General features: G+C 38.1%; 1 protein-coding gene across 1 annotated transcript in view; it reads left to right on the top strand.

The window, feature by feature from the left end:
- The window catches only part of LOC126156806 (glycerol kinase-like), a 286,026-nt gene that overhangs the window by 117,211 nt on the left and 141,456 nt on the right, over nt 1-27,359 (top strand). Inside the window, exon 4 of the mRNA XM_049916333.1 lies at nt 1,288-1,397. Coding sequence (XP_049772290.1) covers nt 1,288-1,397 — 110 coding nt within the window. The remainder of the gene's footprint in view (nt 1-1,287; nt 1,398-27,359) is intronic.

The raw sequence follows: 27,359 nt of genomic DNA, 5'->3' as shown, positions 1-27,359 counted from the left end.
CTCTTTCTTTTTTATTTTATACAGTGTGTTGTAGGCCTCAGTATTTTTTTGTTTGGTGAGGTCATAATACACTCTCAGATTATTTCTGGCATGGATTACTTCTCCAGTCACCCAGCTTTTCTTTTTTTGTTGCTGTCTGACAAGCCTTTTACTAACAGGACATGTAACACCATAATAATAACTGAATAAAGTGGAGAGCAATTCTGACGAACAAGCTGTCAGGGGACTAAGCTCTAATATCCACATATGTTCTTTATTTTACATTTTCTATATTGTAGTAAGTGACATTGTCCACTACATTACATTTGTAATCCTTTAACATTCATGAAATTTCTGTCTGATAGTACATAGTTAAACTTGTTTTGCTTTGGTTGATGGTTTATTTGTGCAACTATTTCTTCTTTGGTACTCTAGTGAGACCTAATTGATTATGAATTACTATATTTGTCAAAGTATTGGTCATACTGACATAACCTGTTCATAAGATCATTTGTGAACTCACTAGGTATAGCTTACAAGTAATGTGAGATATACTGTTGTGAATAAGCTTTAGTTTTCATCTCTCCTACCACACAGTGCCTGGTCAGAAGCGAACCTCCATTGTTCCCTCCACTGCTGCACTGTCTGTGCAGGTATGGGCCAAGTTATTTTAAGTACACTCTAGCTGCTTCTTCTTTTTGAATGCTGTTTTAGCATGTGCATCTTCTTTATTTAATATCCTGAAATGATCTAACACCCTCTGTAAGTCTCCTGCCCAGGTACTTGAAGTTGGTGAGTTGCTTCAGATTGTCTCCACCCAGATGTTGGTTTGCAGCTATTTTAACTTTGCTGCATACAAAGATTTCAGTTTTCGTCTATCTACCAGAGCTGTTTAATTTTGTGTTCCCAACTAGTTATACTTAAGTAAATAATTATCTCCAAATCTGCTCACTAATAGTAATGTTTAAGTTTGAATAGTTTCATTATTCATCAGCCTCCAAGAGGAGTTTACTGAGTTTTGGGAGATGCTATGAACCTTAGTGTCAGCTTTGCTTGTTTATAGCTGGAAATACTGGTGATCTTAGGTTGACTCACAAAAATATAATTTGTTGTCTGTATAAGTTTACATGATTTCAGTTTTCAGATTATGCCGCACTTGAACTAAAATGTCAGCTATAGTCTACTCTTTGCAGGCACTGCAAATTATTCTTTATTTCACCATACTTTTCATTTGTAATTCTAATTTTCTTGTGTTTGATCAACACACCAAATGTTTATTATTTCCTTGAGAATTATGTAATTTCACAGAACCTGACAGGAGGCCCTAATGGTGGTCTGCATGTGACTGATGTTACCAATGCTTCACGGACTATGTTGATGAACATCGAGACACTTCAGTGGGATGACACACTCTGCAAGTACGTTCAGTATAAATTTAATTTATATCTACCCATTTATGTAACAAGTTAATGATTAATATTTTGCTTAGAATTTATACAGCAAGGCTTTAGTGGTAAAAAAGTATATTTTATAAAGTAAGCTATGTCACTATTAATTATTTCTTGAAAGGTATTAACAGTGCACTTACTCTACAAGATGAGCCAGTACTTATTTGTAATCCAGTAAATATAATGAGCAGGTATGAAATGCTTATCAGTATGTCCCTTCATTAGGGAGATGAGGTCTGTTGGAAACAAAATCTGTCATAGAAGTTATGATGGGTTGTAGTTTTTTATATGGGCATAATGTCACTGGATAGGCTATTTTCATATATTAAAAATATGGTTTCGGGTGTAGTTATTTTGTGAAATTAAAGGTAAAAAATCTTTAAATTTCAAGATTTGGTCACATGATCCAAAATGCTCTGTTATTGACTGAAGCTCTGGTGCCATCACAGACTAGGAGTAAGATGAAGCTATACATTTGTTATCGGAGTGTTAATCGGAGTTACTAGTGTTTTTTGATACTTTTTCTGCAAAAGTTTAGTTATTTAGTGATGAAAAACACATTTACAACTTTTAAGTAACAACCATCCAAAAGTTGATTGATTTATGGTCTCTTTGTTGTACAAAAACATCCCAGATTTTTATGTTCTGGAAATACGGAACATGGAAACTGCATTGAATGACAACTAGGAGAAGCACTGTGTCAGCAATAAGTCACAGAACTGTTTCAAAATGGAAGGAGTCTGGAATTGGATTATTTGCTTTGACCATGCTGTAAACGTCTTCCTGGGCAACTTTTGGAAGTTTGTACAATAAAACGCAGGGAAACATTTTCATAGAGAAAGTAATTGCTATGGTTATAGCCAGAACAACTTCTCTTTTCCATTTTCCTCTTTTCTCAGTTTTCAGACAGTGTAATAACACTCATGTGAAACCATGGAGCATCATTGTGTCTGCCTTCAACAGCTTTAGACATTGCAGTTTTTTTTCTTGCACAGCCACTGTCTACAATAATTAACCAGTCCCTTCAAGAAGTTTATTTTGCAGACATACTTAAGTACACAGTAGTTAAGCCACTATTCAAAAAATGCACAAAAAACATATGGGAAACTATTGCCCACTCTCTCTTCTTATGTCACTATCAAACATATTTGAAAAGGTAATCACAATAGAAATTCAAAATTTCATAGAAAAATTTACAATAATCTCAAAAAATCAATATGGATTTCAAAAAGGCAAAACCACAGTATTGGCTGTAAACCATTTTGTAGGTACAATTAGCTCCTCTTAGACATCTCATTGCATGCTACAGGAACTTTTTGGGACCTATCAAAGGCCTTTGATTGTGTGGACCACGCCTTGCTACTCTGTAAACTGGAAAAATATGGAGTTAGGAGCACTGTACTAGAATGGTTTAAGTCCTACGTAACCAACTCAGGAGAAAGAGTGGTTACATCAACAGAGAAAGGAACTTATACTTCAAAATTGAAAACCATTTCACAAGAAGTGCCCCAAGGTTCTGTCTTAGGCCCCATTCTGTTCCTGTTTTACATAAGTGATCTACCACTTAATACTGAGTGTCATTCAGTTTTATTTGCAGATGACACATCTGTAATCATTGCAAATACAAGTACTGACCAAATTCCTCAAACTATATTAAATACTTTAGAAAAATTAGGTACCTGGTTTGATTTAAACAGGTTAAAATTAAACATGGGAAGGACTCAGTTAATGCAGTTTAAAACAAAACAAACAAAATGAAATGATGTTCAAATCAGTCACAAAAATCAGGATTTTTCAGGAAGCTAACTGTGTGAAATTCCTAGGAATACAACTGGATAAAAATCTATTGTGGGGCTCACATATTCAGCATCTTTCAAATAAATTAAATAGCCTAGCAGTTGCAATAAGGATACTGTACAAAGCTACTAGTGTGGACATATCACAGCTACTTCAAATCAATAATAAGGTACAGAATTGTATTTTGGGGTTAATTCATACCATGTGTGTTGAATATTAAAACTTCAGAAAACCGTCATTAGAAATATGTACAATGTAAGGTGAAGAAAATAATGTTGATCACTCCTAAAAAATCTAAAGATATTAGGTGTTCCCTCACTATACATCTATGAGCTGATTGTCTTTGTGCATGTTAATCCTGATTTATTTGTGGCAAATCATTTTCAGCATGATTACAACATCAGAAATCAAAATAATTTTATGCTGTCCACCCACTGTTTAAAACTTTATGCTCAAACTCCATAGTACATGATTATGAAAATTTATAACAAAGTGAAAGAAAGAGAATTGCTCAGTATAAATTTAGAAGCTCTGAAAAAACCTTCTGTGAGAAACTAGCACAGAAATGTTACTATTCAGTAGTGGAATTCATGAAGGACAACCTGAAAATTTGAGAAGGAGAGAGTATTTAGTACTGCTTATTTTTAAAACTTCTTAAGAAAAAATATTGGTTGATATTAATTACATATCCAGTACAGTATACTATATTAATCATATTATAAGAAAAATGTAAACCAAATTTTGTGTTTTGACACATCTCCTGTACATTAAGTCAATGATCTGAAATTTATGTTATGAGACAATTAACTTCTGTTCTGTTGTATCACCAGAAAATTATGTCTATGAAATATGCAGTTGATGCAGCAGAGCCTAAAAGTGTTTGTTGTTCTATTTGCATACTTAACGACTGCTGGAATACTATGATGTAAAGACGCTTAAGCAGGACCGAGTTTCATTTTAGCATAATGCCCTCATCTTATTACATTTCCATGTAGGTTTCAAGCAATGTTCAGTTTTTCTCTTTATCAGAATCCTGCAGTCTTACAACAGGCTCAGTGGAGACAGTTGGAAATAGCAAATTATTGTCTTCAGTGGCTCGCTTGGAAAGAATAATGTGATCAGAAATTGTTAAACGGTTTCTCAGATTCTTGTAGACTGAATGTGTATCAGTCTTGTGAACATTGAATTAGAAATCCAGCACACTACCTGCTACATTACAATGACAAAAAGTTCATAAGGAGTGTTTATTTACATCAAAATGAAAAATAAACACACACTGTGACGACTAACTCATTTGGATCTCGAGTGAGTTGCAACCACATTGTACGCGTTTTTCCATTCATCAGAACACTGAGAAACAATTTCTCCGGAGTTTTTACAGATGTATTTTTACACTGTGGTACTACACACTATTTGTAACCCATTTTCTGAAATGTAGATTCCAAAACAAGATATTGCTCTGAATGTGCTTTACGACAGTAGGAGCAGCACCATAGCAAGTAATGTCACAGGCATCACATGACTCAAACGGAACAGTTTAGTGGTCTTGTATTTTTATTTCATTTCTCTCTCTCTCTTTTATATTATTTTATTATTTTCTTTAAATATAGAAATTCATGAAGAAAAAAGCATATCATGAGCATAAAATGATGAAATTCACCATTTAAGATGATTTCCCTATTGTCCGCCAGAATGGCTACCAGCTGTCTGTATCTGGAGACTGGTAACTGAAAGTGCCCTCTGCAACAATAATGAAGACGTTGCCACTTACTATTTAGTAACTGATGTTTGGAAAAATTATGCTCATGATATTAAAACTGCATCTCAGGGAACTTTGTCAGAATTAACTGTGTTTGTGTTAGTTGAATATGGAATCTCTAACCTGAGAATAGGTTTCTAACTTTCCCAGTTATCACACCACATTTCAGTCTTGGGTTAAATGGCTAGACTGCAAATAAGGTTCAGGCCTCTTGTTGGACCAAAGTTGTATCCATATTATCCCAATGATTTCCAGTGTGTCCTAAAGGCCTTTTTGATGGTAAATTTTTCTTAAAGATAAAACTGCATAATAAATACAGTTACAGTTGGAACAGTTGCTAGCAAAACAGAACACTGCAGTTTGACAAAGCCTAGGATATTGAAGAAAATTCATGGCCTGATTGGTACACAAAATGAACTTGGATGAAGCTGAACTCAGAAATGTGCATTATACAAATGTTAATCTCACATTATTCCACTGTGAACTAGCATCAGCTTTGAGTAGCAGAATTTTGTGTATCAAGCCAAGGTCATTTGCTGCTGTCAGTTCAAAAACTAGTGTCACTATAAATGAACAAATTTCTTTTTGTACAAACAGAAGTTGAAAACAAGTAAATAATATAGAGGTCGTTGTAGATGCCCCCTACAGTGCTGAGGCTCAGAATTTTTTTTATCAGTATTTTTAGGTTAAGGTAAATATCAGTGGTTCATGGTGTGGGTTCCTGTAGTCATGTCCTAGTTCATGAACCACAGGCAACGTATGAGTGGCCAAGTAAGTGGTCCTGACAGTCGGGATACCAGTTACTTTGGAATAAGGCTGGGCATCTCGGACATATTCTGAGTCGTGGTCACCTTTGTGCTCATACGGCAAAGACTACCAAATCCACCAGTTAGTCCCTCAGCCGTTAGGGGTAAAACCCAATGGGACTCGGGGCAAGTAAGGCTAGCAACCTGCTTCCCTGGTACTTTAAATATGATGCTGGCAACAATCAGAGCAAAATGCCTCGGACCTTTGGAGGTGACGGAGTCCCACCTCTAACTGACAAACCAGGGACTCCTAAGATACGACTTGGCAAACAAATGGTAATGAGATGGGGAGCTATTAATATCAATGGGGGCTACTCTGGGAAGAAGGTAGAGCTGGCAGAGGCTGCAAGTAAGATGGGGCTGGACGTTTTAGCTGTTAGTGACATTCGGGTAAGGGGTGAGAAAGAAGAGGAAGTGGGAGAATACAGGGCCTACCTGTCAGGAGTCAAAGCAGGAATAGCACAATGGGGTGTAGGGCTTTACATCACGAAAGAAATGGAACCCAGCGTAGTTGCAATAAGGTATGTAAACGAACGACTGATGTGGATAAATTTGACAGTGTCTAGCAAGAAAATTAGGATTGTGTCAGTATATTCGCATTGTGAAGGGACAGATCAAGATAAGATGGATAGTTTTTATGAGGCACTCAGTGAGGTAGTTGTTAGAGTAAAGGACAAGGACAGTGTTCTGCTCATGGGTGATTTTAACGCCAGGATTGGAAATCAAACAGAAGGGTATGAAAAGGTTATGGGTAAATTTGGAGAGGATATGGAGGCCAACAGGAACGGGAAACAACTCTTGGATTTCTGTGCCAGTATGGGCTTAATAACCACAAACTCCTTTTTTAAACATAAGAACATTCATCGGTATACTTGGGAAGGCAGGGGAACCAGATCTGTCATTGACTATATAATAACAGATCAGGAATTCAGGAAGGCTGTGAGGGACACACGTGTATTCAGGGGATTCTTTGATGACACTGATCATTATTTAATCTGCAGTGAAATTGGGATTGTGAGGCCGAAAGTGCAGGAGGTCAGGTCCATATGTAGGAGGATAAGAGTGGAGAAACTTCAGGATAAGGAAATCAGGCACAAGTACATAACAGCGATCTCAGAAAGGTACCAGTTAGTTGAATGTAGTCAATTACAGTCATTGGAAAAGGAATGGACAAGGTACAGGGACACAGTACTAGAAGTGGCTAAAGAATGTCTTGGAACAGTAGTGTGTAAAAGTAGGATGAAGCAAACAGCCTGTAGAAGGATAAAGAAGGCGTATCAAAAATGGCTACATACCAGAACCCAGGTAGACAGAGCAAGTTATGTTGAAGAAAGAAACAAAGCCAAACAGATAATTGCAGCATCCAAGAAGAAATCGTGGGAAGACTTTGGAAACAGGTTGGAGACTATGGGTCAAGCTGCTGGAAAACCATTCTGGAGTGTAATTAGCAGTCTTCGAAAGGGAGGTAAGAAGGAAATGACAAGTATTTTGGACAGGTCAGGAAAACAGCTGGTGAATCCTGTGGATGCCTTGGGCAGATGGAGGGAATATTTTGAAGAGTTGCTCAATGTAGGTGAAAATGCGATCAGTAATGTTTCAGATTTCGAGGTAGAATGGGATAGGAATGATGATGGAAATAGGATCACATTTGAGGAAGTGGGAAAATGGTCAATAGATTGCAGTGCAATAAAGCAGCTGGGGTGGATGAAATTAAGTCGGAACTCATCAAATACAGTGGAATGTCAGGTCTTAAATGGCTACACAGGATAACTGAAATGGCCTGGGAGTCGGGACAGGTTCCATCAGACTGGACAAAAGCAGTAATCACACCAATCTTCAAACATGGAAACAGAAAAGATTGTAACAACTACAGAGGTATCTCTTTAATCAGCGTCGTGGGTAAAATCTTCTCAGGTATTGTTGAAAGGAAAGTGCGAGTATTAGTTGAGGACCAATTGGATGAAAATCAGTGTGGGTTTAGGCCTCTTAGAGGTTGTCAGGACCAGATCTTTAGCTTACGGCAAATAATGGAGAAGTGTTATGAGAGTAACAGGGAATTGTATCTATGCTTTATAGATCTGGAAAAGGCATATGACCGGGTTCCTAGGAGGAAGTTATTGTCTGTTCTACAAGGCTATGGAATAGGAGGCAAACTTTTGCAAGCAATTAAAGGTCTTTACATGGATACTCAGGCAGCAGTTAGAGTTGACGGTAAGTTGAGTTCATGGTTCAGAGTAGTTTCAGGGGTAAGACAAGGCTACAACCTGTCTCCACTGTTGTTCATATTATTTATGGATCATATGTTGAAAACAATAGACTGGCTGGGTGAGATTAAGATATGTGAACACAAAATAAGCAGTCTTGCATATGCGGATGACTTAGTTGTGATGGCAGATTCGATTGAAAGTTTGCAAAATAGTATTTCAGAGCTAGAGCAGGAATGTAAGGACTATGGTATGAAGATTAGCATCTCCAAAACGAAAGTAATGTCAGTGGAAAAGAAATATAAACGGATTGAGTGCCAAATAGGAGGAACAAAGTTAGAACAGGTGGGCAGTTTCAAGTACTTAGGATGCCAAATAGGAGGAACAAAGTTAGAACAGGTGGACAGTTTCAAGTACTTAGGATGCATATTCTCACAGGACGGCAATATAGTGAAAGAACTGGAAGCGAGGTGTAGCAAAGCTAATGCAGTGAGCGCTCAGCTATGATCTACTCTCTTCTGCAAGAAGGAAGTCAGTACCAAGACTAAGTTATCTGTGCACCGTTCAATCTTTCGACCAACTTTGTTGTATGGGAGTGAAGGCTGGGTGGATTCAGGTTACCTTATCAACAAGGTTGAGGTTACAGATATGAAAGTAGCTAGGATGATTGCAGGTACTAGTAGATGGGAACAATGGCAGGAGGGTGTCCACAATGAGGAAATCAAAGAAAAACTGCGAATGAACTCTATAGATGTAGCAGTCAGGGCGAACAGGCTTAGATGGTGGGGTCATGTTACACGCATGGGAGAAGCAAGGTTACCCAAGAGACTCATGGATTCAGCAGTAGAGGGTAGGAGGAGTCGGGGCAGACCGAGGAGAAGGTACGTGGATTTGGTTAAGAATGATTTTGAAGTAATAGGTTTAACATCAGAAGAGGCACCAATGTTAGCACTGAATAGGGGATCATGGAGGAACTGTATAAGGGGGGCTATGCTCCAGACTGAACGCTGAAAGGCATAATCAGTCATAAATGATGATGATGATGATGATGAGGTAAATATCAGAAATGTAAGTAATGAGTGCAGATAGTAAATTCTCCTTTAAGAATTCTTAGAAATGATTCATAATTAATATGAAAAAAATTTGCTGACCTTTCATAGATGCATAGTGACAGAGTAAAAAAGGTAATTTGAACTATTTACAGTGAACAGTTAAATACACTCCTGGAAATTGAAATAAGAACACCATGAATTCATTGTCCCAGGAAGGGGAAACTTTATTGACACATTCCTGGGGTCAGATACATCACATGATCACACTGACAGAACCACAGGCACATAGACACAGGCAACAGAGCATGCACAATGTCGGCACTAGTACAGTGTATATCCACCTTTCGCAGCAATGCAGGCTGCTATTCTCCCATGGAGACGATCGTTGAGATGCTGGATGTAGTCCTGTGGAACGGCTTGCCATGCCATTTCCAGCTGGCGCCTCAGTTGGACCAGCGTTCGTGCTGGACGTGCAGACCATGTGAGACGACGCTTCATCCAGTCCCAAACATGCTCAATGGGGGACAGATCCGGAGATCTTGCTGGCCAGGGTAGTTGACTTACACCTTCTAGAGCACGTTGGGTGGCACGGGATACATGCGGACGTGCATTGTCCTGTTGGAACAGCAAGTTCCCTTGCCGGTCTAGGAATGGTAGAACGATGGGTTCGATGACGGTTTGGATGTACCGTGCACTATTCAGTGTCCCCTCGACGATCACCAGTGGTGTACGGCCAGTGTAGGAGATCGCTCCCCACACCATGATGCCGGGTGTTGGCCCTGTGTGCCTCGGTCGTATGCAGTCCTGATTGTGGCGCTCACCTGCACGGCGCCAAACACGCATACGACCATCATTGGCACCAAGGCAGAAGCGACTCTCATCGGTGAAGACGACACGTCTCCATTCATCCCTCCATTCACGCCTGTCGCGACACCATTGGAGGCGGGCTGCACGATGTTGGGGCGTGAGCGGAAGACGGCCTAACGGTGTGTGGGACCGTAGCCCAGCTTCATGGAGATGGTTGCGAATGGTCCTCGCCAATACCCCAGGAGCAACAGTGTCCCTAATTTGCTGGGAAGTGGCGGTGCGGTCCCCTACGGCACTGCGTAGGATCCTACGATCTTGGCGTGCATCCGTGCGTCGCTGCGGTCCGGTCCCAGGTCGACGGGCATGTGCACCTTCCGCCGACCACTGGCGACAACATCGATGTACTGTGGAGACCTCACGCCCTACGTGTTGAGCAATTCGGCGGTACGTCCACCTGGCCTCTCGCATGCCCACTATACGCCCTCGCTCAAAGTCCGTCAACTGCACATACAGTTCACGTCCACGCTGTCGCGGCATGCTACCAGTGTTAAAGACTGCGATGGAGCTCCGTATGCCAAGGCAAACTGGCTGACACTGACGGCGGCGGTGCACAAATGCTGCGCAGCTAGCGCCATTCGACGGCCAACACCGCGGTTCCTGGTGTGTCCGCTGTGCTGTGCATGTGATCATTGCTTGTACAGCCCTCTTGCAGTGTCCGGAGCAAGTATGGTGGGTCTGACACACCGGTGTCAATGTGTACTTTTTTCCATTTCCAGGAGTGTATATGGAGTTTGACAGTAGTCAATAAAGATTAGACATATCTTCCAGAAATACTCTCTATGCTCGAATAGAAGTAACTATACAGTTTGTATTAAATTTATAGTTACCAAACATATGCACACATTTAGCGAACAGTGATAGCAAGCACATGTGTCTCAGTTAGCAACCTTATATTCAGTGGCCTGGTACTATGCCATGTTTTTTCACAATGTGTCAGTGGTTACATGCTTAACTGCAGCACTTGAAGTCAAGGGCTCATAACCCCCCCCCCTTTCTCCCCCCCTCCCCCCCTTCCCCCTCATTCCCTTGTACCCACCAATTATCATTTCTTTCGCATTTGACAACGTATACTTATTAACAAAATTTGAAATTGCATTCAGAGTCCATGTTGAACTGTGGGTCTACATGTAAATGTGTGAGTAACTCTGTTCAAAAATATCAGGAAGCAAGTACACACATTAACAAAAGATTTGCATCACCCCTTTATTTCAGAATTCATGATGCAGTAAACAAAAACTGGCTTTGAGGCTTGCACATATATTCATTTGCAGTGTCTCCACATAACTAAATTGGTATTGTGCACAGACAGATATTAATGTCACAAAGGCTCAAATGTTTCATATAATTCATTTGAAAAAATGTATCATGTATTTCTAAATTAAAACTAAACATTAAACGTCCTGGCCCATTTTCATAGTAGACTCATGATTTATTCTGATATTTTCATCCAAAAACATGTTGACATAACATGTAGAATTACAAAAGAAATGTTCACAAAGAAGTTTTCAGAAGGAAATAATTGAAATAGCTATGTACTGTTTCTTATGTGTGTTAAATGAACTGAGGTGCTCAAAGAATTAAAGAAGAACTGTTACTACCATACTTTTTAGATGTATTTGTAAGCCACAATTAGGAGTTGGAAAATTTCAAAAAAGTAAGTTTCTGTAATGTTTAACAGCTTTTTTTATTATGAGTTGGTTATATTTTATTTGTATATATTCTGAATTTAAATGTTACAAAATAGTGGTTGTTTCATTTTAGTTTAATCTTGATTTTGCTATCAAAATCTGGAGTGTATGGCTTGTACAATGTTTGTTTACATTCTTAGTTTCAAATATTTTGGTAAATACAGTATTTCTACTCAAATACCTATATTATTTCAACTAAAAAGTCCAAGTAGAGATAATGAATAATAAATTATTATTCGTAATCATTCAATTAAAGTTATGTTAAATTGAATGATTTTGAACTTACTGATCTGTGTTTCTTAGACAATATCAAACAAAAACGGATGATGAGTAATATAATTGGGACCTATTTATTCTGTTGTTTATTTATTAAAAAGTGAAGGATAATATCACAGACTTTTGCTCATATTATGTTTGCATGTGACAAAAAAATTAAAACTGAACAGAGATCATTACTTAACTTGCACTTTTTTGAAGCATGTAAAATGAGGAGTATGTGTCTTTGCTGCAATTATCTTCACCTAAAAAAAAGTCTTAAGGCTCATCTTAATGTCAGGACTGACTTGTCAGATTAATCAAGTCTAGTGAATGATGTGACTGAAATGAAAATGTACATAATAACTGTTTTATTCACACTATGAAGATGATGTAACACTGACTCAAGAAAATCTGAGAAATACTAGCCATTTCAGGGCTGCTGACACTGGTCCTTACATATCTTACAATAATCAAAATATAAATATATTCATTGTTTAAAACAGTAATTTTGAAGTTTACCATTAAAAGTGATTGATTTTCCAAAAAAAACTTACAGAATTTTGATTTACAGTTTGTTACCATCTTTCCAGAATAATAAACATGATAAAATGATTCAGTTATCATTGCCAAAGTACATGAAATAGCTTTCCACAATAACGTTTGATTGAGAAATGTTTATAACTTTTTGAACAAAGGTCTGATTTTGATACTAACAGAATCCTGGATCTTTACGCATAGCTGATTATTACAATTCCATGTTGGAATATCAACAATGTAGGAATGCACAGCTTTTTAGAATGGTATGACTACCAAGCAGCTGTCCACCAGGATGAATTTCCACTGCCAAACTGTGGCCATGAACAAAGTAGACCTCCCTGTGGCACAACATGCAGCTGAACATAACGTGCTTGATTCCAGTGGCTGCTTCACCACCCAAGCCATCTGGATACTCCCCACCACCACCAGCTTTTCTGAACTGTGCAAATGGGCATTATGCTTACAACACATTCTCTGCTTCTGTAATCATCCCACCCACAACTTACGATAACATACTGTCTCCACACATTCCACCCAACAGTTTCCACCTCCTCTGCCCTGTCACCTCCTCCCAATTTTCGTCTCCCACCCTCTTTGTTTGCTACCCTCTGCTAACACAGCCCCCCCCCCCTATCTTTCCCTGTTTTTCTGCTTTTTTTGCTGTTTTCCCACACATTACCAGACAGTGCTCCTGTTCCCTCCACCTGTACACTGCTATCCCTCCCCCTTCCATGCCCGCCTCAGATTACTGCTTCCATTCCACATCATAGTGGCATTCGGGTCTGAGTTGCTGGAGATGGCAGCCATGTGTGTGTGGTGTGCATGTGTGTATGATGTCCATGGCCAAAATCTTATGTATAAGTGTCTTTTAATTGTGCCTGTCTTCAAATTAACATGTCATCTTTACAGTTAGTAGCAATCTTTCTTCTTGCATTGTTGAGCAATAATTACAATTAGATTTCTCTGTATGAATTTTGTAAATATCTATTTTAACATTTGATTACGTTTGTCATACATGTTTTTGGATATAAATTATATTTTATCTTGATTTTACTATATTCCCTATTCTTATGTTCGAGGTACTTTGCTTTCATCAATTCAGTCAACTAATACCATTACACTGTTTGCTCATTTTTTTACATCAGTTTCGCATGTATATCAAAAGATAGTATTCAGTACTTCAATATGATCTGTATCGCACTCTTCATTATATGTCATCCCATTCTGTTACTGTACAGCCTTTTTCCTGGTACCTTACAATACTATCAAATACCAGTCTCCCATCACAATTAAATTTTCCTCTCTCTTAGCTATCTGATTAAATTTTTTTATCTGATCATACATTCTTTCAGTCTCTTCTTCACCTGCAGAGCTAGTTGGCATATGAACTTTTACTATGAGTAGTTGGTGTTGGCTTTGTGTATATCTTGGCTATGATAATGTATTCATTATGCTGTTCACAGAAGCTTATCAAAATTTCTATATCATATTCATTATTACACCTGCTATGACATTATTCCCATCTGATTTTGCATTAATACCCAGTTCTCAGCTGACAAGAAATCTTCTTCTACCTGTCACCACTGATTCCTACTATATCTAACTTTAATACATGCATGTTACTTTTTAAATTCCCTAACCTCCCAACCTGATAAAGACATTTAACATTTCACCTGAAAGGTAGCATGCCTGCAATTTTTAGTTTCCTCCTGATATCTCCTCGGTACAAAATCATCATTGCCGAAAACTTATTTTATGGTAAATTCTTGATAATGTACACAACACAGCTTTAAACAGATCTGATTGCTTTTTACATTTATTGTCACTAGAATTAATACAATGACCAGCCTCAGTTCTCACATAAAAGTTTATCACAGATAGGCACTTTCACAAGGCTTCAAAACACTATAACAGTGCAGGATAATCACAGTGCACATTTACATAAAAATTCTGGCAAAAGAACATTGCCATGAAAGTTGTAGTTTGCACAGTCTGTTAATACTGCAAGTTTCTATATTGAGTTCAGTAGTTTTCTGCTGTATTAACAAGTCTTTTGCATCTCCATTTTCTGTGATCCACTACTTACTTCTTAATGTTGCTGTACATGCCACCTTCCATCACAGCATCATGGATCTGAAATCTCTTCCTCCCTCACTTCCTCTTTCCTTCTTTCTAAGACTGTTTATGTGAGCCCCTCCTTCTTTCTTAATACACATCCAATTCACTTCTGTTTCCTTCTCTTTATTACATCCAGTACATGTCTTCTACCCTCCCATTCTCCTCAGAACTTCTTCATTTTTCTCTCTGTCCATCCAGCTTATTAGGTTTTATCATCCACCATGTCCATATTTCAGAAGTCTTCAGCCTTGTACTATCTTTCTTCCTCAGTACCCATATTTCTGCACCATACAGGAGGACACTTCATACAAATAGTTTATTAGCTTTTTCCTCAAATTATTGTCCATATTGCTCCAGAAATATCCTCTTCTTATAAAATGCCTCTTTCATCAGTACTATTCTGGTTTTAATTTCTGTGCCTTCTTCCATGTTTCCACCCTGCTTCTGACATATTTAAAGCTGTGCACATGTTTTAATAATCTTCCAGTCAGGATTATCTTTACCCTTTTATTTTAGCCCAGTGCCATAAATTTTGTTTTCTTTGTACTGATTTTCATGACATAGATTTTTCTTTTAGCTTCAATGGTATCCAGTGTGTCCTGTAATTCTTTTTCAGCTGTTGCTGGAGGACCTTGTTGTCTACAAACCTCAAACACCTTATTCTTCTTCCTCCAGTTTTTAGCCCATTGTTATCTAGTAGGCAATGGTCAATCATATTTTCTAAGTAACGGGTAGAAGATAGCAGACTTGTCATACTTCTTTTCCTAGTTTTATCCTGTTGGTACTTTCTCCTCTCACATTTAGTGATGCTTTTTGATTTAAATATAATGAATTTATAAGTGGTCTTATTTTCCATTTAACTCTCTTTTCTTTCATTACAGTTTCAAGTTTATCCGAAGCCACAATATCAAAGGCCTTTTCCAAGTACATGTACATAGGTCACTTTCCTCTCCAATATTCGCAAGAGTCCTGTTGCCCCTCTTGTGACTGTGTTGTGTCTAAAACCAAAATGGTCTCCACTCAGATTCTCCTCCATTACCTTTCACAGTCTTTTGTTTATGGTTCTTAAAATAGCATTGGCAGCATGTAAAATGAAGCTAACAGTCCTGTGCTCAATGAATTTCTTGGTTTCTTGTTTCTTTGGTACTTAAATCATTACTGTTGTCAGAAAGTCAAATTGCCATTCACCACTACCATATATTTTGTTACATAACCTCATTATCTCTCTTACTCCTCCTTGGTCCAGAAAATTTAGTATTTCTCCTAGTATTGTATCTGTACATACTGCTTTCCCATTTTTCATTGCAGGTATTGCACTCTTTACTTCTTCCATTATGATTGTTGCTCCTTTCTCATCATCATTTACACTATTCATGGATTCTAGTTCCGTAGTTCTTGGTTTGTGATCTGTGTCTTATAGCTCTTTGAAATGGTCTTCCCATCTCTGCAGGATGTCCTCACAATCTTAATACATTATGTTTTCGTCTTTACTGAAAATTTGCATAATAGCACTTCCTGGTCTGTTTTGATCCCATGTTGTAGTCTTTACTCTGGTATACAGTAAGTGATATCTTCCCTTCCTCTCCAGTTCTTCAACTGAGTCACACTCTTGTTTTAGCCATTTTTTCCTAGCCTGCTCTGTTTCTCCATGCAGTTCGTCATTCACCATTTGGTACATTTTTTCTTACATATTCAGTACAAATGCTAAAATAAAATTTAATCTGTTCCATTATAAATCCATAGCATTACTTGAAAGTAGCTTCCTGTGTAAACTAATCAGAAAGGACACTAAACTGCCATGTAAAATATCATTGGTTGCTAGAAGGATTAAAGTATCTTGTGAAAGGAAAAGGAAAATGTATCTTTTGGCAATAACAAGTAAGGATCCTGCAGTAGTTACACACTACAAAAACTACTCAGAATTACTATGAAAGATTATTAAAAAATCAAGGAATATGCACATAATCTCAGAAACTAGTACGTCCGACAACAGTATTCGGGCTATATGGAACGTAGGGAAACAAGAGACGTGACAACCAGCCACAGAACAAGACAAACTCATCATTAAACTGAATCAAACAATGGAAACTCCAGGTAGGAATATCGACAACATAGGAAAAGACAGATTGCTACTTACCACAAAGAAGACACATCAAGTTGGAGACAGGCACAGTTAAAGGCGCTTAAATATAGCTTTCGGCCACAGCCTTTATCAGTAGAAGAGAGATGCACACCATTCACACCCACAACCAAGCACGCCTCACTCACACATGACCATCAGCTCCAGCTTTCCGGCCCGAGATGTTGGCACTGGCAATCGTGTGTGCATGAGGTGAGCTTGCTTATGTCATCTACATCTACATCTACATTTATACTCTGCAAGCCACCCAACAGTGTGTGGCGGAGGACACTTTACGTGCCACTGCATTACCTCCCTTTCCTGTTCCAGTCGTGTATGGTTCACGGGAAGAACGACTGCTGGAAAGCCTCCATGCACGCTCGAATCTCTCTAATTTTACATTCATGATCTCCTTGGGAGGTATAAGTAGGGGGAAGCAATATATTCGATACCTCATCCAGAAATACACCCTCTCGAAACCTGGACAGCAAGCTACACCGCAATGCAGAGCGCCTCTCATGCATAGTCTGCCACTTGAGTTTGCTAAACATCTCCGTAACGCTATCATGCTTACCAAATACCCCTGTGTCGAAACACGCCACACTTCTTTTGATCTTCTCTATCTCCTCTGTCAACCCGACCTGGTATGGATCCCACACTGATGAGCAATACTCAAGTATAGGTCGAATGAGTGTTTTGTAAGCCACCTCCTTTGTTGATGGACTACATTTTCTAAGGACTCTCCCAATGAATCTCAACCTGGCACCCGCCTTACCAACAATTAATTTTATATGATCATTCCACTTCAAATCGTTCTGTACGCATACTCCCAGATATTTTACAGAAGTAACTGCTATCAGTGTTTGTTCTGCTATCATATAACCATACACTAAAGGATCCTTCTTTCTATGTATTCCCAATACATTATATTTGTCTATGTTAAGGGTCAGTTGCCACTCCCTGCACCAAGTGTCTATCTGATGCAGATGTTCCTGCATTTCGCTGCAATTTTCTAATGCTGCAACTTCTCTGTATACTACAGCATCATCCGGGAAAAGCCGCATGGAACTTCTGACACTATCTACTAGGTCATTTATATATATTGTGAAAAGCAATGGTCCCATAACACTCCCCTGTGGCATGCCAGAGGTTACTTTAATGTCTCTAGACGTCTCTCCATTGAGAACAACATGCTGTGTTCTGTTGGCTAAAAACTCTTCAATCCAGCCACACAGCTTGTCTGATATTCCGTAGGCTCTTACTTTGTTTATCAGGCAACAGTGGGGAACTGTATTGAATGCCTTCCAGAAGTCAAGGAAAATGGCATCTACCTGGGAGCCTGTATCTAATATTTTCTGGGTCTCATGAACAAATAAAGTTAGTTGTTTCTCACATGATCACTGTTTCCGGAATCCATGTTGATTCCTACATAGTAGATTCTGGGTTTCCAGAAATGACATGATATGTGAGCCTAAAACATGTTCTAAAATTCTACAACAGGTCGATGTCAGAGATATAGGCCTATAGTTTTGCGCATCTGCCTACAACCCTTCTTGAAAACTGGAACTATCTGTGCTCTTTTTCCAATCGTTTGGAACCTTCCGTTCCTCTAGAGACTTGCGGTACATGGCTGTTAGAAGGGGGGCAAGTTCTTTTGTGTACTCTGTGTAGAATCGAATTGGTATCCCATCAGGTCCAGTGGACTTTCCTCTGTTGAGTGATTTCAGTTGCTTTTCTATTCCTTGGACACTTATTTCGATGTCAGCCATTTTTTCACTCATGCGAGGATTTAGCGAAGGAACTGCAGTGTGGTCTTCCTCTGTGAAACAGCTATGGAAAAAGGTGTTTAGTATTTCAGCTTTACATGTGTCATCCTCTGTTTCAATGCCATTATCATCCCAGAGTGTCTGGATATGCTGTTTTGATCCACTTACTGATTTAACGTAAGACCAAAACTTCCTAGGATTTTCTGTCAAGTCGGCACATAGAATTTTACTTTTGAATTCACTGAACGCTTCATGCATAGCCCTCCTTATGCTAACTTTATACATCGTTTAGCTTCTGTTTGTCTGAGAGGTTTTGGCAGCATTTAAATTTGCACTGAAGCTCTCTTTGCTTTCGCAGTAGTTTCCTAACTTTGTTGTTGAACCACGGTGGGTTTTTCCCATCCCTCACAGTTTTACTCGGCGTGTACCTGTCTAAAACGCATTTTACGATTGCCTTGAACTTTTTCCATAAACACTCAACATTGTCAGTGTTGGAACAGAAATTTTTGTTTTGATCTGTTTGGTAGCCTGAAATCTGCCTCCTATTACTCTTGCTAAACAGATAACCCTTTCTCCCTTTTTTATATTCCTATTTACTTCCATATTCAGGGATGCTGCAATGGCTTATGATCACTGATTCCCTGTTCTGTGCTTACAGAGTCGAAAAGTTCAGGTCTGTTTGTTATCAGTATGTCCAAGATGTTATCTCCACAAGTCAGTTCTCAGTTTAATTGCTTGAGATAATTTTTGGATAGTGCACTCAGTATAATGTCACTCGATGCTCTGTCCCTACCACCCGTCCTAAACATCTGAGTGTCCCAGTCTATATCTGGTAAATTGAAATCTCCACCTAAGAATGGTATGTGTCTCCTTATACTGATGAAGGCTGTGGCCAAAAGCTATGTGTAAGTGCCTTTTAATTGTGCCTGTCTGCAACTTGAAATGTATTCTTTATGGTAATTAGCAATCTGTCTTTCTTCATTATTAAACTGAATGGAAGGGCTATAAATGATGAACCACTGGTAGGAAATGCATTTGGTAATTATTTCTTAAATGTAATAGAAAGCATAGGGGCAAACAACTCAAGAACGATACCACACTAGTATATTGAAAATGTAACTTTCATAAAATTCAGTCATATAAAGGTACCAACAAATTAAGAAAATTACACATTCTCTCAAAAATAAGATTATCTGCTTTTGATGGTGTTTCCAATAGAGTACTAAAATTTCTTCCTATGTAAGAAGGGTAGTCTTATATGAAATATATAATGCATCACTAACTCAAAGCTTTTTTCCAAAGAGACTGAAATATGCCACTGTTAAAACCCTCTTTAAGAAAGGTAATAAGATAGCTATAACGTGTTTCACTGCTGACATCATTCTCCAAAATTTTTGAGGAGATGATGTATTCTAGAATAGTATCTTATCTTAGCTGTGATAGTAACCTTAGCAGATCAAAGTTTAGGTTTCAGAAGAGTTACTCTATGGAGAATGGCATTTACACATTCACTCAGCAGATCTTACAAGCATTAAAATAAACTCGTGCCGGTTGGTAATTTCTGCAAGCTCTCTAGGGCATTTGACTGTGTGAATCACAGTATTCTCATAAGTAAATTGACATTTTATGGGACTGATGGTGTAGCCTACCAATGGATAATGTCACATCTAACCAAAAGAATGCAGGAAGTTGTACTTAAACAATGGAAAATCAGGATGGAGTTTAAAATGTTATGAAAAGTTATACTCACCATATAGCAGAGATGCTGAGTTGGAGAAAGAAGCAACAAAAAGACTGTCAGAAAGTGAGTTTTTGTCCAACAATACCTTCATCGAAAATAGGTAACACATTCACTCCACACACACACACACACACACACACACACACACACACACATACACACACACACATGACCACAATCTCTGACAACTGAAGCCTATCTGCAACTCAGCATCTTGACTATATGTTGAATAGCAACTTTTCGTTTCATAATATTGTTGAAAGTCGTATTTAGTAATTCAAGCAATATAGTCCAGAGACATAATTCTGATTGAGCAGAAATCACATATGGGGTTCCCCAAGGTTCAGTCTTAGGATTACTACTGTTCATCATATATGTAAACAATATTTTGTCTAGTACACAACATGGAGAATTAGTTCTTTTTGCAGATGACATTGGAATCAATCCAAACTCACATACAGAAACAGAAGAAATGGCAAATGAACTTCTTAATAGTATCATTGGCTGATTTTCTGCAAATGGTTTCACCCTCAATTTTTAAAAGACACAACATACCCAGTTTTGCACATCTAGAGGTACTACACTAATGATAAGTGTAACACATGGTGATGAAATAACAAAAAAATAAATTTAAAAAAATTTGATAACAAACTCAGAAAGTTTCTCCTTGACAGCTCTTTCTGTTCTGTAGAAGAATTTTTGTTATTGTAATGTATAAAAGGTAGTGGATAGGAATTACTAACTCACATCTGTATATCTTTTTTTTGTTTTTGTAAAAAAAAAAAAATACTGATTGTTCAGAATGTAACTATATGTAAAAATTAATTTGTCATGTGGATATAAAATGACTTGTGCCACGTCACTACAACCTATTGTGTGAAATGATCCATGGAACATGTAACTAACTTATTACCTCTTCCTTAGTTGCTTCAGATCTTACTTCATAACTTAATCATTAACCATGAATACCCCAATCTGGCTCTTTACCAAACTGAGTGTGCTAAATGTCACTCTGCAACAACATACCACAAATTTATTAACAAGCCTTTTACGAGGGCGGTTCAGAAAGTAACCTCCGATCGGTCACAGTGCGGGTTGTGGGGGGAGTAGCGATGCCATCTGTGCGTTCACGCACTAAACAGGTCAGTCGGCATCAAGCCGTGGTCGAGTGAACATCGTACCTGTGCTAGTTTAGTTTTTGTGGCAGTTTGAAATGTGTGCTGCAATAGAAAACCCCGCCAAATGTGAAGTGCGTGCTATCATAAGGTTTTTTACAGCCAAAGGATATTCTGCAGCAGCTATTCATCGTGAGCTTTGTGCCGTGTATGGACCAAGAGTTATGAGTGAAGGAGTTGTCCGTGAATGGGTACGTTTATTTAAAAGTGGACAAGAAAACGTTCATGATGAAGAGAGGAGTGGTAGACCATCATTGGTGACTGACGAACTCGTTCAGACAGTTGATGCAAAAGTTCGTGAAAATCGACGTTTCTCAATGTCGGAGTTGTCTACTGGTTTTCCACAGATTTCTAAGACTCTCTTGTACGAGATAGTGACAGCAAGATTGGGTTACCGTAAGTTCTGTGCACGATGGGTTCCCAAAATTCTTACTGACCAGCACAAAACTCAAAGAATGGCCTCTGCATTAGACTTTCTGTCACGTTATGAGGACGAAGGAGAACCATTGTTAAACAGAATCGTGACCGGTGATGAAACCTGGATTAAGTACGTGAACCCTGAGACAAAAGAACAATCAAAGATGTGGGCACATTCAAATTCGCCTACCAAACCAAGAAAAGCCTCGCAAGATTTTTCTGCCAGAAAACTGATGGCAACGGTGTTTTGGGATGCCAAAGGGGTGTTGTTGGTTGAATTCATGGAACGTGGTACGACCATTAATCAAGACGTGTACTGTGAAACAATAAAAAAGTTACGACGGGCTATACAGAACAAACGCCGTGGTATGCTGACTTCCGGTATCGTTTTTTTGCACGATAACGCCCGTCCTCACTCTGCTCGCAGAACAACGGCCCTTCTTGAGTCCTTCAAGTGGGACATTATCAACCATCCACCTTACAGCCCAGACCTGGCGCCAAGTGATTATCACCTCTTCATGCATTTGAAGAAATGGCTCGGGTCACAGCGGTTTGATGACGACGAAGAGCTCAAAGATGCGGTCACAGGCTGGCTCCAGGCACAAGCAGGTGATTTTTATGCAGAAGGAATTTCAAAGCTTGTGAAGAGATATGATAAGTGCCTCAATCGCTATGGAGACTATGTAGAAAAATAGTGCAAAGATGTAGTTGTAAGATGTATATATTAAAATATTTTTATTTAACTTAGTGTATTTTTTAAATCAACCGGAGGTTACTTTCTGAACGGCCCTCGTATTTTCTTTATAAACAAACAAAACATCATTTACTTCACTTTAGTGTTCCAGATGAGCACATTATTTTACTTTAAATCATTTATTTTCCTCTCATGGCTGAAGGGCTTCCTCATGACAATTTGTCCCCCATCTCTTTTATTATAGGCAATGTTGCTTATTTTTCTCACCATCATTTGCTTATGTCTGAAGGGCAATGTAGTGACTTCTTTTCATGAAACTGGCATGTTACTGTAGCAAACTAGTTTTAATTTCACTTTTGTGCAAAAAGGTAACTTTAATTAGCCTCAAACATTTATTTAAAAACTGAAACTGGGTTCATTGTTCCTCAACATTTTTAATCTACTACCGTCATACAGATCTCTTATTGCAGATTTAATTTTTTGCATCATTGAGCTGTAAAAGATTTTGTTGTTACTCACACAATTTTTTTACAATTACTGAATACAAACGTAAATACATATAAGATATTTTTTCATAATTTGTAGTTAACATAACAGAAACTGCTGTATTGATGCCTAGTACAATGTAATTACTGAAATAAACATTTTATATACAGAGTGTTTACTTTCTCCTTGTATCCTGTGCATTGGATAGCTAGAGAAGAGAGTAATCAAGAAAGTTAGAATGAGATAATCCATCTTGGGAAGTCACTATTGGACAGATAGTGTGTTCATTAAAGTTCAGTGAATTCCCTATGTATTCAAGAATTGCCATTTATTCTGACCCCCTGCTCCCTCATCTAGTTTTGCAATATTGGTTGAAACATTATTCTTATTATTCAAAACATTTGTCAATCCAATGCAATAGACAAAAAAATCTTTAAACATTCTGCGGTCAACAGACACAAATGCATTGAACATTACCTTCACATTATAGGCTACCTACTGTAAAATTACATTGAAAATTACTTCCTGCAAATTATTCACATCACTATCAACTTTGAAAATGTCTGTTTACATTCAGTAGTGGAGATTTGCCAATATTTTTGTTTATTTTAGGAAACTTTGATTTTCCAAACTTTTCTCTCCGTAACTGCATATCGTCTGTCACACCATTATTTACAGTCCCACTATTAACATTTTCACTGTTCTGACATTCTTCTGTAACAAGTCCATTAACTTTGTCAGTAGTGTCATTTATTACTAGTACATTTTCTGTTTAAGTATCATCAAAGTTAGCAGTATAAATGTCAACATTTTCCTGAACTACCACCACATTCTCAATAATAACAGAATTGACATGTTTTGCATCAGAAGCCAGCTCATCACTGTTATCATAAGTACTTGCTTGCACTATGCCGGTTACAGTTTGAGGTCCGACCACTTAGAAAAATTTTGGGTCCAGAAAACTAGTCATTTATCATTTAAAACATCATTGGCACATTTGTGTTTGATATACCTTAAAGGGCACACACTAAAAAGACCACGTATCATGGTCTATTTTCATATTTATTTTAGTTCTTTGATGTATTACAGATTTTACAATAATGATAAAAAAAGGTGAGATGAATTCTTGAGAAATTTCACATGTAACTGGCTTTTGCATGTAAATATCTGAAGTATTCTGGCATGCAGAGAGGTCTGTCACTTTCAGGGCAACCCCAGTTTGTAACTTTTCTTTCCTGCTTGTTATGCCAGAGAATGGTCTCATCTTCTCCATACAAATCATGCAAACCCATGTTGGATGTTGCTTCATTATGAGATCCACCTGTAAAAGAGATGAGATTAACAAATAAAACAGAACAAAATTATAATCACAGCATCAGTATCTGTAGCAACAATATTAGCAATGAAAAACTGCACCAGATTGCAGCTTACCTGAAAATGAATTTTCTTCAATGACATATTTCTCCCTCTGATTCCAGAATCATTTAATTCTTCCTCTTGAGCTTCCAAAATTTCAAGCCTAACTAACATGATATATTTGTATCAAAATTATGGCAAACTGCAAAACCTAATGAGCACACATACAAAACTCACAATAATGTGAGCACACATTAGATCATTGGGTCATGACAACAGTTGTTATGTTTTCTTCAGTTTCTTTCAAAATAATTGTAGAAATTGACAACAGAAGGCAGCACCTGTCAAGGGACAGGTAGTTAGATGTCCATACATTGTTCTCATCTGAAATGAGTCCAGTTTTTGAGCGATAGGTGGCTAGTGTGTGAAGAAAATCATGGCCTGAGCTATACTTGGGTGTTCAATAGGAACACAGCATTGTGGCCTGAGTTATACTTGAGCTTGGTTTTCCAAAGTGTTAAATTATCCTGGGAGAGTCACAACAACAGCTTTCATGTCCTTATTACATAGGTTTCTAATTTCCTCTCCACTGGACCAAATATCCTAATGCAAAGCATCTAGGTTTGAGTGCAAATCTTTCCCCACAATTTCGATTTTCTTCTCTGAGAAAATTTGCATTGAATTTAGTTTATTAGTTAGATTACGTTCTCAGCCATAGAATGTTTTTATGTTCTACATTCAAACACACTGTCTTCTACCTCCATGTCACCCCTTTATGAAACTACTACATGAACATTAAATAACAAATAGGTGACCTTAATTTTCTACAACATCAGTGGCTGCAGCCATCTGCCCTACTGTCATCTTCTCAACAGTCCTTTCCCTATTACTGTGTTATTGTTTACTGCTGACCTCCCCTCTGGTTCTTCATTGGCTGTGTCTCACTGAAGATGGCATTAGCTCCACAGCCTGTCACTAGTTGACAGAGATTCACTCAGTATGGCAGCGTCCATTTATTTTGCATCTGCAAAGCATCATAGTTAATCTTGTATCTTTCAGTACTACTATGTGCAACACTGTGTTCTCTGTTTTCCTCTTGCTTGCTAGTATTGACTCTCGTGGTTTTATTTATGCATCCTTCATTTCTGCTACTTCGTAATACAGAGCTCCTGCATTTTAAATCTCCCTTAACCTCAGTACTTCTGTCAACAAGTTCTTAAGTTCTGCTGCTATAACTGTCCATAAAAGCGTGTGTTGAGTTTAACAGAGCTGAGGTGGGACTGTTCCTCACCTGGGACACCAAATGTTTGTTCACCCACCTGCAATTTCTAGTTTGCTCTCAGTATCTCATTGATGGAAGACCATCATATTGCTGAAAACTGGCTTGTTGGTAAACTGGCCAACTGTGAAAGTTATACAGCTTTAAGTAGATCTGGCTGCCTTTTGCATTTATTGTCACTGATATTAACATGGTGAGTAGTCTCCGATATTGCTTAAAACTTATGAAACAGTGTGACAGTGGCAATGTAATCCCAGTAGAGTTTTACATTCAAAAGAACACTATGATAGTTTTAGTTTGCACAGTCTATTAACACTTCAATTTTCTAAATATATGACATAAATATACAAATGTCCATGTTGCTGACACAGACAAAATGAAAGTTACTTCCAGTTTGACTCGGAGTACCTGATAAAAGATGCTACGATTGATTAGATGTTTCTCATATTACTGTTAGCTGCAAGCCTGTTACATAGTTATTGAACATATGCTAGCTTGCTTAGGGACTGAGGATTTTTGGGAAGGGTGCCCTGTATAAAGACTGGCATATGAATATTTTTCGATCTCAGAAACTACATATTAATTTGTGAGACTGCTAGGTTAGAATTTACTAATTTGGGTGAGTTATACTGGGTGTTTCAAAATAAATATGCAGGTTTTTAAGGCTTGGTAGCACTTATTACATTCTTTATTATAAATAATACACCAAATGAAACTTCCTGGCAGATTAAAACTGTGCGCCGGACCAAGACTTGAACTCAGGGCCTTTGCCTTTCGTGGGCAAGTGCTCTACCATCTGAGCTACCCAAGCACAACTCATGCCCCGTCCTCACATCTTTTACTTCTGCCAGTAAGGTCCCGAGTTCGAGTCTCGGTCCGACACACAGTTTTAATCTGCCAGGAAGTTTCATGTCAGTGCACACTCCGCTGCAGAGTGAAAGTCTCATTCTGAATACACCAAATGAAAGAGCAACTCAAACAGTTTTGTTTGTATCCTTGTGTGCAAACAGGAAAGTGTGGAACAACCAAGAGTGACTGAAGAATATGTTGTATGAGCAAGAGCCTTTCATGTGTAGCCCCAAGAAATCAGTTTGGAATGCTAGTTGTGAATTAGCAATTGCAGTGGCACCTGTGTGGAGACTTTTAAGGAGACACTTAAAACTATGTCCTTATCATTTGCAGTTGTTACAAGTTCTAATTGGATGTTTTCTGTGCCATATCACACTGGAGTAGGATTATAGCCTATCACTGATGTTATTCAATTTGTACACTGAGCAAGCAATAAAGGAAACTAAAGAAAAATTCAGAGTAGGAATTAAAGTTCAGGGAGAAGAAATAAATGCTTTGAGTTTTGCCAAAGACTTTGTAATTCTGTCAGGGACAGCAAAGGACTTGACAGAGCAGTGGAATAGAGTGGACAGTGTCTTGAGAGGAGGATATAAGAAGAACATTAACAAAAGCAAAACAAGGATAATAGAATGTGGTCGAACTACATTGGGTAATGCTGAGGGAATTAGATTATGAAACAAGAAACTTAATGGTAGTAGGTGAGTTTTGCTATTTGGGTAGCAAAATAACTGATCGTGACTGAAGTAGAAAGGACATAAAATGCAGTCTTACAATGGCAAGAAAAGTGTTACTATTGAAGAAGAGTAATTTGTTAAAATCAAATATAGAGTTAAGTGTTAGAAAGTCTTTTTCTGAAAATATTTGTATGGAGTGGAGTCATTTATGGATGTGAAACATGGACAATAAACAGTTTAGACAAGAAGAGAATAGAAGCTTTTGAAATGTGGTGCAGTGGAAGAATGCT

Source organism: Schistocerca cancellata, chromosome 2, assembly GCF_023864275.1.
Source record: "Schistocerca cancellata isolate TAMUIC-IGC-003103 chromosome 2, iqSchCanc2.1, whole genome shotgun sequence".
NCBI lineage: Eukaryota > Metazoa > Arthropoda > Insecta > Orthoptera > Acrididae > Schistocerca > Schistocerca cancellata.
Note: the sequence above shows the minus strand (reverse complement) of the source record. Positions and strands in the feature narration are given on the sequence as shown.